This window comes from Gracilinanus agilis, chromosome 1 (genome assembly GCF_016433145.1).
Source record: "Gracilinanus agilis isolate LMUSP501 chromosome 1, AgileGrace, whole genome shotgun sequence".
Lineage (NCBI taxonomy): Eukaryota > Metazoa > Chordata > Mammalia > Didelphimorphia > Didelphidae > Gracilinanus > Gracilinanus agilis.
In genome coordinates, this window is record NC_058130.1 from 446,485,291 (window position 1) to 446,498,391 (window position 13,101).

General features: G+C 37.9%; 1 protein-coding gene across 1 annotated transcript in view; it reads left to right on the plus strand.

The window, feature by feature from the left end:
- The window catches only part of TRIO (trio Rho guanine nucleotide exchange factor), a 515,315-nt gene that overhangs the window by 462,464 nt on the left and 39,750 nt on the right, over window positions 1–13,101 (plus strand). Inside the window, exons 35-37 of the mRNA XM_044665522.1 lie at window positions 2,030–2,322; window positions 3,944–4,114; window positions 7,135–7,230. Of these exons, the coding sequence (XP_044521457.1) occupies window positions 2,030–2,322; window positions 3,944–4,114; window positions 7,135–7,230 (560 nt within the window). The remainder of the gene's footprint in view (window positions 1–2,029; window positions 2,323–3,943; window positions 4,115–7,134; window positions 7,231–13,101) is intronic.

The following is a 13,101-nucleotide window of genomic DNA, read 5'->3' on the forward strand; positions in this document are numbered from 1 at the left end:
CTCCTAGATTATAAACTCCTTGAACCTAGGAACTGTGTTTCATTTTGCCACCACTACCCCCAGTACCTAGAAATATTCTTCTTACCTAGTCATCTCTCTAATACTTTTTGAGTAAATTAATGAGTGATTAATTTAGTATTCTGAATATTGAAATACTTTTTTTCTCCTACTGCCATTTCAATTGTCATCACATTTGACAAAAACAAATTTTTAGATATTTTGTAATATCTGACTGTTTTCTGTTTAATTATGCAAAAGAGTTATTAACTTGACTAAACATGGCTTGTATCTTGAAATCTCTGGATTCCAGTTATTCCTATTCATAGAATCACTAATAACACAGAAAACTAAAAATGAACTCTGTGTGAATTGTTAATGGAGCCTGGGAAAAAAGCTAGATTTTAAGCTTAATGGTGATCATCCTCAAAATACATCATCTGTTTATAGAAAATTATACCCTTTGCTGATGAAGGCTTCTCTACCTGACACTTCATAGATTGGGCAAAAAGGGGAACCATTGTCTAGTCCCAGTGTCTGGAATGCTGGTGGGAAAGTACTGTTGGTTCTATATACATGTAATCACAAGATTGGGGAGGGATTAACTCTCTTGTTTTTCATTGAAGACCATAAAGGCCTCTAGTGCAGCAGAGGTAAATACATCTAATCCAAGTATTGGTGTAAAGGACTACTTTCAAAGGCCTTTAAATATTTCTACTTATTCTTTCTCAAGACATAGAAAAGATTAAAGAGGAAATATAATTATTATATTCTACTTCGCTGGCCCAGACCTACAAAGCAAAATATTTTATTTTGTTTGAACTGTGGCTAAAACCTTGGGCCATGAGTTAGGGAAAAAGCCATTTGAGCTCTTAATTTTCAAATCACAAAGTAACATTGTAGAAACACAAAGTTTGAGGTGTCGCCTAAATTTTGGTCACTTTTTTTGTTAAAAAATGATTAGACTATGGACTTACCATAACAGGAAATAATTAGCTTTTGAAATTTGATGAGAATATTTTCTGTGATATGATTTTCTGTTATTGAGGATAAATTACTTAAGAATTTCTTGCTTTCACAAGTATTTTTGTTTCTTTTTGAAAAGAGGAGGCTTTCTTGGGAAGGATATTTTTTCATTACTGAGTTATTGGTTTCAGAAGGGTTTTTTTTTATTAATTTCTACCAGCTCTGCCATGGATTAAAACGAAGACAGTGTGGTTCAGAGGAAAGAGCAGTGTTTCCAAATTTGGAAGACCTGGGTTCAAATGCCATCTCTGACATTTTCTTCATGCGTGTCCTTAGTTCTTTAACTTCCCTGGACCTTAGTTTCTTTATCTGTAAAATTAGGATTGTACCAAATAGCCTCTGCTATGATGCTATATTGCATGTGTTGAACTTCATCATATTCTTCTTGAGCTGTTTTACAGATTTCATCAGAACATAGACTTAATAAAGCCAAGCTTATTTAGTTTCCCTTTGTTTCCTAGACACTGGCAACATACTTAGTTGTTTGATAACCTTGTAAATTCTGTGGTCACAAAGGAAACTGGGTCTAATAGATATAAATCAAACCCTGTTCCGCAGAGTACTATCGTCTCTCACTTTACTGATGGTGAGTCAGTTGGCTAATAATATATCATCTTCAACCAGGTCAGACTAGACTAAATATTTCCTTCAGCATTTATGATAACATTTTATGTTTTTTGAGAATTTTTCTCCTTTATGTGTTGGCAAAGAAAATGGGCATAAATAAATGTACTGTGATACCACTGTGACTATCATTGTTCATTATCAATTGAGTACCTATTCTTTGTCATTCATATTTTTAAGTTAAAAACAAAAGCAAGTTCCTAAGAATGTTCCTTAAGAATTTTTAAGTTGTGTGAAAGTAGCATCTTGTTGGGACTTATAATATTTTCTTCTCAAATAGTATTTGGTTTGGACTTTTTTTTCTTTCCAAGACTATACTGTGGTGCACAGTGATCTTCCGGACATTTTGTTAAAACCACAATTTCTTCCTTTGCTCTTTTAGACTCTCTCTCTGTCTCAAGTAATGATGCCAGCCCTCCTGCTTCAGTCACATCACTGCAGCCCCATATGATTGGGGCACAGAGTTCTCCAGGTCCCAAGCGTCCAGGTAATACCCTGAGGAAGTGGCTCACCAGCCCTGTGAGGCGTCTCAGCAGTGGAAAGGCAGATGGGCATGTGAAAAAGCTTGCCCACAAGCACAAGAAGAGCAGAGAAGTGCGTAAGAGTGCAGACGCCGGCTCACAGAAGGACTCTGACGACAGTGCTGCCACTCCGCAGGATGAGACGATAGAAGAGGTTAGTATCTTCCTTTGAGCTACAGATCAGAACTAAGATTTACCCTAGGAAACATTAGGAAAATCAAAAGGCCTTGTATCATTAGGTTTTTACTTAAAGTTGCGGATGTCTGCCTCATGATTAAATTAATTTGATTCTCTTCCCCATCATCCCTTCCTTTATGTTCCTACTGGCCTCTGCAGTGTGAACAAGGAGGGCAGTGACTGTCAGAGTCACTTCAGCCTGTTCACCACCATTTACATGGTTTTTGCTGATAATGAGAGGCTTGTCCTATATGTGACAGCCTCTGGGTCTAGCTTAGTCATAATCCTAAATAACAGTGTGGGCAGATTGCGGGCCCTTTTGTCTAAGACCCTTTCCACAGTTAGCCCACAGACAGGGCTGGAAGGTGCTACTCAATCTTGCAGAAAGTTTGGCATTCCATCAGAGTTTATCATGTTTCCGGGTTCCCTATAGCACTACCAGATGCTGGCAGAATTTTCAGAGAAAGCACTGGGTTTTGTTTGTTTTGTATTCGATTATAATAGGAAGGATGCATGGAATGTTTTCTTCTTCCTGTTTTTTTCTCTTCAACTTCTATGCTAGCCTATGGAGAGAAGTATCAAATCATTTTTCAGAGCTAGCCCAACAGCAAACACTACATTCCCCTCCTTGAGAGACATACATATTTAAGTAAGTCAGGAGATTTTTCACTTCCCTTCCTCCTGAAAATCAGGAAACTCCACAGGAAAGAACAGTTAATACCTATTTAATCTGGCCCTACCATCCTCAACATTGGGGGCATCAGTACTCCCTGCCTTGGGAAATCTCATTGTCATGGACAAAAGGATAATAACTATTGTATGTGGTTTCCCAAATCCCTCATAAGCTTTAATGAAGAGGAAAGGATATAAGGGATGTGTCATTTAATTTCTCTTGCACATATGTACTTTCTGCTGAAGATTTTTTCCCCTGTGTGTAATTATACCTTTGATTTGGATAGTTTGTGTTTCTTTACATGCATGTGTCTTATAAATTCACTTACCAATTATATCTGCCTAGTAGCCTCTAAAGTCCTAATTTTGCCAAGTTTAAGACAATGATAAAGATTAAGATACATAATTTATATTTTCAATATATAACCTTAACTCTACCAGTACCATTATTTCCATGAAATTTTAGCCTAACAAGGTTGATCCTTGAACTTTTCTTATTTCTGGTGTTAAGTGAATAATAATAGGATTCCCTTCGAAAGAGATCTTTTAAATAGCAGTCACAATTGCTTTATTAGTAGTTTTGCATAATAGATTTTTATGGAAATATATTATTAGCAGCTGGGAGCAGAAGAATAGGGGTTATGGGGCAGGATTTGACTGATATGATCAAATAAGATGTACCTTAAAAAGAAAAGGAACTAGAGACCACTTGATGACTTCTTCCCTCTTCTAAGATGGTAAATAAGACACAAAATGTCTGGATTGAAGGAAGAGGGCAAAAAGTTACCACCAAGGCCAAGTAACTCTCTTTCTTCTGGATTTCTGCTTTACTCTTCCCATGTGGCCTTTAGGCATTCATCAGGGTTTAACTGATGATGACAACAGTGCCCCAGAAGGTCATAAAGGCTTTTCCCATTTTCTTGCAGAGAGGTCGCAACGAGGGGCTCAGCAGTGGCACACTCTCCAAGTCCTCCTCTTCAGGAATGCAAAGCTGTGGAGAAGAAGAAGGCGAAGAGGGTGCGGATTCAGTTCCCCTTCCACCACCAATGGCAATTCAGCAGCACAGCCTCCTTCAGCCAGACTCCCAGGACGATAAGGTAAAAGGATGGAAGGGTACTGCCCTGGGAGCCAGGATAGGACCATCGCATCTGAGCAGGGGTTGGGCTCACTTTATAGAGGGATTGTGTGTAGGGCCTTTCTAAAGTCAGTAAAATAGACAAAAGACTGGGGGGAGTGCATGAAAGAAATCTATGAAAATTGCAGCTACTCCATACATGCATAGGTTGTTTTCTTCATCAGAGAGGTAGACATAGAATATATAAATATATACCTATAAAAAAATAGGGATTTTGTGTGTGTGTGCATGTGTGTGTGTGTGTCTGTGTGTGTGTACACATCTGAAAGAAGAAACTGGTTTAATGGTTCAAATACAGTATCCATTTCTCAAGCTGCAGGTACAGATGCTTGCCTCATAATCAAATTAATTTGATTTTCTTCCCCTATATATAGTAGTACCAAATTATTCTTCCCTTATATTTCTACTAGTTCTCTGCTTAGAGAGCTAGGCTATTGAAGTATGGACAAATTGAGAATTTTTAGAGGTTTTTGATTTACTAATGTTAGGTCATTTTTTCAGGTTAATGAATATAGTCTTTAACAAAATAAAGTGCAGTTTTATGAGAAAGTTGTGTAATTCAGCCTAGGAAATATGCATTTTCCCATTTTGTTTGCATTCTCTCCAAAACACTGGATACTGTTATGTGTAGATTTTTATTTTCAAAATGAAATTGTGGTGCTCTTTGTTTAATTGGTTTTTTCCCCACTTGCCAAAAGTCATTAATCTGTGGAAGCAACATACTATTCCTAAATGTTCATTTTGAGAGATTATTATAGGAGTACAGAAATGTTCCTAAAATTCCTAATCTTCAACTTGAATGAATTTGGGGATAATACTCTACTATAACCCAGTTACAAAACCCTAAAACAAACATACCAAAATAAAATTTTGATAAATAACAATTTGAATGTCCACTCCCACTTGATTCCCTATTTGCTGCTTAAAATTTTCAAGTGTTGAAAACTGCAGAATGAAGTCACTGCTGGTGATTTTTTCCCCCAATGGGTTGCAGGGGAGGGAGTGGTAGCATTAACTAAGAGTTCAGAGTGAAGCAGATGTTTTCAACAGTTGTGTTTTTTTTCCCCTCTTTCTTTTCTGTCCTTTTCCCCCAATGAACGTGATCATCACCAAAGTAGTCAGTTGCTGGATTGCCACATCTTTTGCTGTACTGTGCCTAGATCAATTTCCTGCATGTTTGCTGAACTAAGACCTATCCCAATCCAGTCACTGACAACTGTATCTTCAGGGAATTGTTGCCAAGGCCAAATTGAGCCAATATAATCTAAATTCAAACCCTTTTTAGCCACATTTCTTTTGAAATTTCTCTTTCTCCCCCATGCCCCCCCCCCCCCCCCCCTTCTTAAATCTAGTACAAGTTAGGAGAGCTACACTTCTTAGGAAAAAAAAAACCATTGTAAGTTAAAAAAATTTAGTTTGGGTTTGATTCCTTTGACCTTTTTGTGCATGTCTTGAGTGTGTGCAGTCACACACATATCTGTGTGTTGGGTGAAAAAGAAGAGGGAGGAACAGAGGCAAGACACCATGTAGCCATTTTACTACACATAACTAAACATGAAATTGGGCCCATGCTGTCTGTCTACCTCCAAGCTAAGTAAACGTCTTCATTAATGTTATAGGTAACTTCTATTTTAAAAGGAGAAAAATACCTGTTTAAATTTCTGTGGTTTTCTAAACAACAAATAGTTGCCAGGTAGTATTATCATACTATAACTAATTAGAGCATTTTTTTCTCCATTTAAAACATCATTATTCTTCTCTTTAGTAGAATCACTTATTGGTTATTATATTTCATTGAGTGAACTTGATAAAACCTTTTTTTTTTAAATAAAAGTATAGTGATGTTTCTAGACAGCTAGTTTATTACCATGTGACTAATTTTTTGTTTTGTTCTGTTTTCTCTTTTTTTGTAAACTCTCACCGCAGCACTATGTTGATTTGTGTTCTGTGTCTGCTTTGGCTCAATTTCCTTACCTTTCCATTTGAAATTATTTTCCTTCCTTCATTCCGTATTCCTCTTTCATTAGAAAAATCAACTTTTGTTGCCCAAAGCGCATGTTTTGATTTATATATTTTAAAGCATCATTGTAAATGTACAAATTTGTGTGTGTCCATTTTGTCCAGGAACATAATGTCAGGACAGCTTAACCTCTGTTGCATGCATCTGTGCTGTCCTTAATATGAAGCGAGGTTCATATTATATACCCTTTTCTAGTTTCCAGTTATTGAATGATACAAGTAATCTGCAAACCCATCATGTTTGCTAATTACTGAAACGGAACTTAATGGCCCCTTACCCAGACTCCTTTGCTGTCAACTCCTTTTACCCTCAGTTCTAGCCATAAATTGGCATCTTATTTATAGCTTGTGAGGCCAGAGATCTTCTGTACTCTGCAATACTCACTGGGGAAAATGGATGGCACAGAAAATGGTGAGCTTGTTCCCCCCTCTCTTCCCAGTCTGATCAGTGTGCCCCAGCCCCTTTTCTTCCTTGTATTTATTTATTTATTTTGAAGAATTACAGTAAATGCACTTTGTGGTCATTTTTCTTTTTCTGGTTTTTCAAGGACTTGCACATTAGAATGTTTTTAAGTCTCTATTATATTAACTTACCAGGTATTGTACATTTTTCTTTTTATATGTTATGTAGGAATTATTTGAGAAAGTTAGACTAAGCCTATTCCCATACCCAATCACTTGTTTGAAAATCATTATGAATTTAGACTGTTTATTTAAAACAGACATGGTCTGCTTTCCACATGTATCCCAGATCAGGATTCACTTAATATTTCATGTCTGAATATTGTAAATTGAAAAGGATGATTTTAAATAAATAAAAAAAGACTAAAACTCATGGATTTTCTGTCTGGAATTACTTAAAAAGAGACGTTTGCTGAAGGAATTATTGTGTGTCGAGTGACTAAACTGGAAGCATTTCCTCCCTCCCCTTCCCTCTTTTTTCCCCCTTACATTTTTCCACAGACATCATCCCGGCTGTTGGTCCGTCCCACTAGCTCTGAAACACCCAGCGCAGCAGAACTTGTCAGTGCCATCGAAGAGCTTGTGAAAAGTAAAATGGTAAGTCTGGCTATGAAGTTCCCAGCAGAGCAAACGTATCTCATCATGAAGGAATGCATCCAAATTTAGATCACACCAGGAAATGCATCCATAATTTGACAGCCATTTGAGCAAGCCCCCTAACAATTTGAAGAGATGCTGTGCTATGTTGCTTGGGATTCATGTGCCACCACCCTCAACTCCCTCAAACAGTTTTATGCTTTCCTTATCGGTTACAGATTATTTATCATTTCAGCTTTTAAAGCCTTTCCATTCTGACTTGATTTAAATCAGTTGACATCTTAGTATTTCTTTTAGTTTTTCTAAATAGAAATTAGTCACTTAGCAAGCAATTTATCGGGCACCTCCTTTGTGCAGTTAGGTGGCACAGTGGCCAGAGAAGAATACCAGACCTGGAATCAGGAAAACCAGAAGTCACTTGAGACAGACAAAAAATAAAATAAACCTCAAATTAGTTATGCTTTATTCATACATATCCATTCTTCACTTCCTAAACTTTATTATGGAATTTTAAGGGCCAGTATCAAAGCTAAGACAGCAAAGAGTGAACCAAAAACCATTTATATTGTGGTCCATTTGGAAAAGTTTATTTTTCATATACTTCCAGGACAGCTAGGTGGCTCAGTGGATAGAGATAGGACCTAGAGATAGGACATCCTGGGTTAAAATCTGGCCTCAGACATTTCATAACCACATGACCCTAGGCAAGTCACTTAACCCCTATTGCCTAGCTTTGGCCACTCTTCTATCTTAGAATTAATATTAAGACACATGTTAAAGGTTTAAAATAGTATATTTTGCATGTTCTTCAAACCAATATCTTTTTCAGATAGTTGCTACTGTCCAAGATGGGAAAGAATTTGTAAATTGTCTAATTCAGTAAAGTTTAATTTTTGATCCAACTGTCATTTATCAGGTGTGGCCTTTAATTTAAAGCAGAAACAAGAATTAAGTCAAATCAACAAACTATCCTTTGTGCAACTTTATTTTGTGCAAGTTACTATGTTGGGAGTTGGGGTTACAAAAACAAAATGATTCCTTCCCTTAAGGAACTTATATTCTGTTTATCGTATCCAGTCTCTACACAGATTAGTATAGCCACAAGGATAGGGAATGATGTGGGCTAGGGAGGAACCAAAATGTTCTATGAAAAGTTGAGAAAGGGAAGAACACTAACAATGAGTTGGCTAAATTTTCCAGACCAGCAGTTAATAAAAGTAGGCTTCTTGCAGAGATGAATCAGCCTGGGGGGAATTTTTTTTTTCTTCTTCAAAGAGGGAAATAGTGATTTCCAAGATCTTCTGTTAAGGTCCTCTTCCAAAAACACTGAAAAATGGCACATGAATGCTGATGTTCAGTTTCTAAAACCCACACTTGAGAAAGTTGGTTTTTTTATTTAATTCCTTGCCATCACATTTTATTTAAAACAATTTTTTCCACACTTTCATAAACTGTCTTTATTTTACAGTATAAATCAAAGTATTTAGTACTACATCACTCAGAAATTAACTCCACTGATTAAGAAATTTGTGCCATTTCAGAAAGGGCTAGACCGAAATTAACTCTGATGCTATCTATAAAGAAAGGGGTTGCTATGAACAAATTAAATACCATTCTCTCATTATATACTTAATATGAAGTGATTTCAAAAATCCTTAAGTACTTTGGGAATAGTAACTTATAATCAGTTAATGTGATTATTAGAATCATTCTTATCTATTCATTTAAGGAAATCCCCTAAGATTCTATGTGTGTCAACACTGCTACTTCTATTTAATGTACATAAATGTTAAAGTAGCATTTCTTTTTAAAATTTTCTCAAATCCTGACCTTTCTCTAATTCTGGCAGGCCTTAAATTTTACTGTCTCGGTCTCTTCCTTAAGGACCTTAAAAGGTGCTCTGGCTGACTGACAACCTCAGTTTCCCCCCTAAAATCAGGGGTTTGGACTAAATTATTTTTAAGATCTTTTCAATTTAGAAAATCCTATGATCCTAATATAGTCATTTTCTCCCCTTTTAGCATGATGGAGTTAATTTTAATCTTTTATTTAAGTCATTTCCAAGTCACCTTTCAGTTTTCCAAGAACTTTAAACAATATGGCAAGAATTGTTCCTATGTAGTGAACACTTACTTTATATGAGACAGTATACTTTCTTCTACTTTCTTCTCCAAGACAATTTCGTTTGTATTCTGACCTCATTTTTGAAACGTGGACCAAATGTGGCTTCATTCCAAACAACAGTCTCCTGTGGCAGGTTTTTATAAATGAAAACTTCCATTGACAGGTGACTCATCCTAACGTTCAGTATCCTATGGGTCTGAATCATTGCTGTGTGTATTCCCCCGTGGTGGGCTTCTCATCACAGATCGCGAATCACCCTTGTTCATTTTCTTCTGGCTGATCTAAGAGGTCATTTCCAGGGTGGCCACATCTTTTTTGATTGTGTAGGCTGAATGGTATGTCCTATAAAATGCTGCCGATTATTTCATTGGGGTGTGGTTCAGTTCCTAAATAGCTAATGTTCAAGAAAACTAAAACTCTATAAATTCAGCAGCCAAGATAGATATTATATGGTCATTTGTCCCAGGAAACTCATGGTAGAGATGGAAAAGATATTAGATTCTAGTCCAACTTCTTCATTTTAAGAAAAGGAAACTAAAATTCAGAGAAATTAAATAACTTGCCCAAAGTAAAAAAGCTAGTAATAGGAAATAACAGGGCCCAGATTTCAAAGAAGTTTCTAAGTTCAGTGGCCTTTGTATCACGCATTATCATTATCGCCCCCATTTGGTGGTTTGCAAAGTGCCTAGAAGTAGTCTCTCATTTGCTCTTCACCACAGCCCTGGGAGGTAAGTACTGGTATTCTCCATATTTTATAGATAAGGAAATGGAGGCAAAGAAAGGTTAGATGACTTGCCCAGGGTCACACAGCTAGTAGTTGTCTAAGGCTGGATTTGAACTCCAAGGACAGCCCTATCCCCTGGGCCCCTTAAGCTGTGTCCCGATAGTGTTGCGTCTCTGGTGTTCCCAGCCTCCATGTTGTTGACCTTGTTGACCTGTAATAGCTCTATGGAAGTGGCCGAGCACCCCAGAATGAGAGTCAATTGTTAGGGGGGAAAGGGGTGGGGGTTCAATATATTAAAAAGTGGTCACCAGGGGAAATCTCCCCAATTTAGGAATAACCTCAAGTCAAAACTGACTTTTATGGAAGTTTATTTACAATTAAGAAAAGAGAGAGGAAATAAGGAAATAAGACTCTAACCCAGTAGGTAATTTACTACCATCCTCTAATTAATGCAGGTAGATCTAATTAACCCTCAGCCAAGAGTCAGAGGGCCAGAGGCCCGGAGGTGAATGAAGCAAGGCTTCATTCACAGAGTCTATTAAAAGGAGTTTCTTAAGAGAAGTTCAGGAAGATTCCGTCTTTAAGCTGAAGCCCCAGGACGCTGCCTCTCCCCCATATCTGGCCTCTCGCCTCTCTCCCCCCAGCCGTATGACATGCACCATCATCTCTGTTACATCCTCTACCAATCTGTAGTTTCATGAAAGCAGAGCGCCTCTCCCAGAGCACCTGGAGCAGCGTCCCGGCCACGTTAGAAACGGCTCCGGGTCACAGAGCTGGGCGGAACCTGGGCCAGGATTTAAAGCCAGCTCTTCCCGATTTTAAATCCAGGGCCCTCTCCACGAAGGCACGTTGTGTCTGTGCACACGTAGGCCGAGACGAAGCATACAAAGCAGACACAGGTTGTTGTGAGATGCATCACCTGCGATAGAATTAACTACTCTCAGCCATCATTCTGAGGGACTCCTGACTGAGAATGCTTCCCACCTCCAGAGACAGAACTGTGGAGAGTCAGAATGCAGAGGAAGACATATCATTTATCGCTTGTTTATTTGGGTGTATGATTTGGAGTTTTGGTTTTATAAGATTATTCACTTACAAAAATGAATAATATGGAAATATATTTTCTGTGATAGCACACGTATCACCCAGGGGGGAAAAAATAAAACAAGTCTTTGTTAGAGGGAAAGGAATTAGCAGGTTGGGGAATCAAGAAAGGTTTCTCATCAGCATTCCAAGAGCAGTGAAATAATCCCTTCCAGGCATGGGGGACTAGCCATAGAAAAATGTCTGTGAAGGTGAAACCAGCTCAGCACCGTGCAAGGGCTGCTAAATGACACTCATCATTAATAAGGTGCCCTTGTATGTGAGAAATCCCAGATAGAAGTTTCAAGCAGTTCATGACTCATTGCACACAAAACAGTTGCATTTAGGAACTAAGTTTGTTCCAAGTTTGCTATTTTTCTGAGGCCAGCACCAAAAGGGATCTTAAAATCCATTTGGGAACTTGGCAGCACCCTCCCAACCTGGCTTCATTCTCTTCTTGGTAAATAGGCACAGCAGGATAGTCCCAGAAGAATGTCTATATGTGAAATAAACCCTTTTTTTAAAAAGGAAGTTAAATCATACAGTTTCTATTATCACTGGCTTTTTTTTTTCTGATCAAATCTTCTCTCATGACAGTAAACTCTTCCTCATTCCCATCTCCTGCCACCATCTCTATTCAGACTGTCTCCGCTCAGGGGCTTTCATTAGCATGAGTGGATTCAGTGGCTGTCCCCAGTGGAGTCACTCTAGCTTTCTTTCTCTGTATTTGGGGGAAGATCTGGCACTTTTACCAGATTGTTCTTTTTCCTTCCAAGTGGACACTCATACTGCTAAACTTCAGCTGTTTCTCCACAAATCCAGATAGTTTAAAAAGACCAAAAAATTCTCCCATTCATTGTCCCAGGCTTTGGTAGTTGTCCTTTCAAAGAGCTCTTAAGATCTGGCCTGCTATGAATCAAGATTTATTACTTAGAGTAAACTTCTTCCAGTATAAGCAGAATTTGTTTATTCAAAATAGTTCTGACTCTGAAGCAAACATAATTTCCCCAGCTGACTAACTATACTTATCTTCTTCCACAAAAATACACTATCCAGACCTAAAAACTAAAAAGTCTTAGCTCCAACAGTTTCAGGTGAGTGAGGTTTTGCTATATTTTCCTCTGTGACCTTGAAAGCCAGAGCTGTGGTTGAGACATTCAAGAACAAAAATCTGTCCTGTTGGCTTTCCTAGGATACGAGCATCCAGTTTACATGAAAGGTTTGAGGAAAACTGAGAGCCATAACAACTATTCTTTTAGTTTACATGACACATTCTCTCTAAAGAGGAGTAGATCACAAGTACAAGTGGGTCATCTTCTGCCCCTTTCTAATTCTATCAGACAGTCAACAAGGAATTACTGAATCCCTACTCTGGGCCTGCAGAGGGCTATGGTGGATGTAAAGAAAAGTGGGAAATGGGAGGCAAGGCTAACAGATGTGAAACAATGAGAGAAACGTTCATGCTAAACTTGGAGGGCCTGGTTAGAGGGCAGTGGTGCCTAAGAGAAAGAAGAGATTGGTGTGGCCTAGAGTATTCAGGGGAGGTTTGGTAAAGGGTATGAAAATGTCTGAGAACCTAGCTTTGCTTCTGTAGATTCAGCATGAATGAACACCTTCCAAAATTTTTTAATGCGTGTACATCATCCAACAAAGCAATGCTTTTTCCAAGGTTTGTGCCTTTCTATCTAGGTAACCTTAGGTAAATCATTTAACTTCTCTAGGATTCAGTTTACCCATCTGTAACATAACTGTTTTAACAAGATGCTAACTTTTCCATATCTGAATCCTGTGTTCCCTATGAGTTAGATATGTATCCAAATGTATCTAGAAGAGAATAATCCCCATCTCATCAGGCAAATGGGATAATTCCCCTCCAAAAATTGAGGTGTATAAAACACTACATTTCTAAAATGTCATAACTCATTTGTCAGAGATACCTC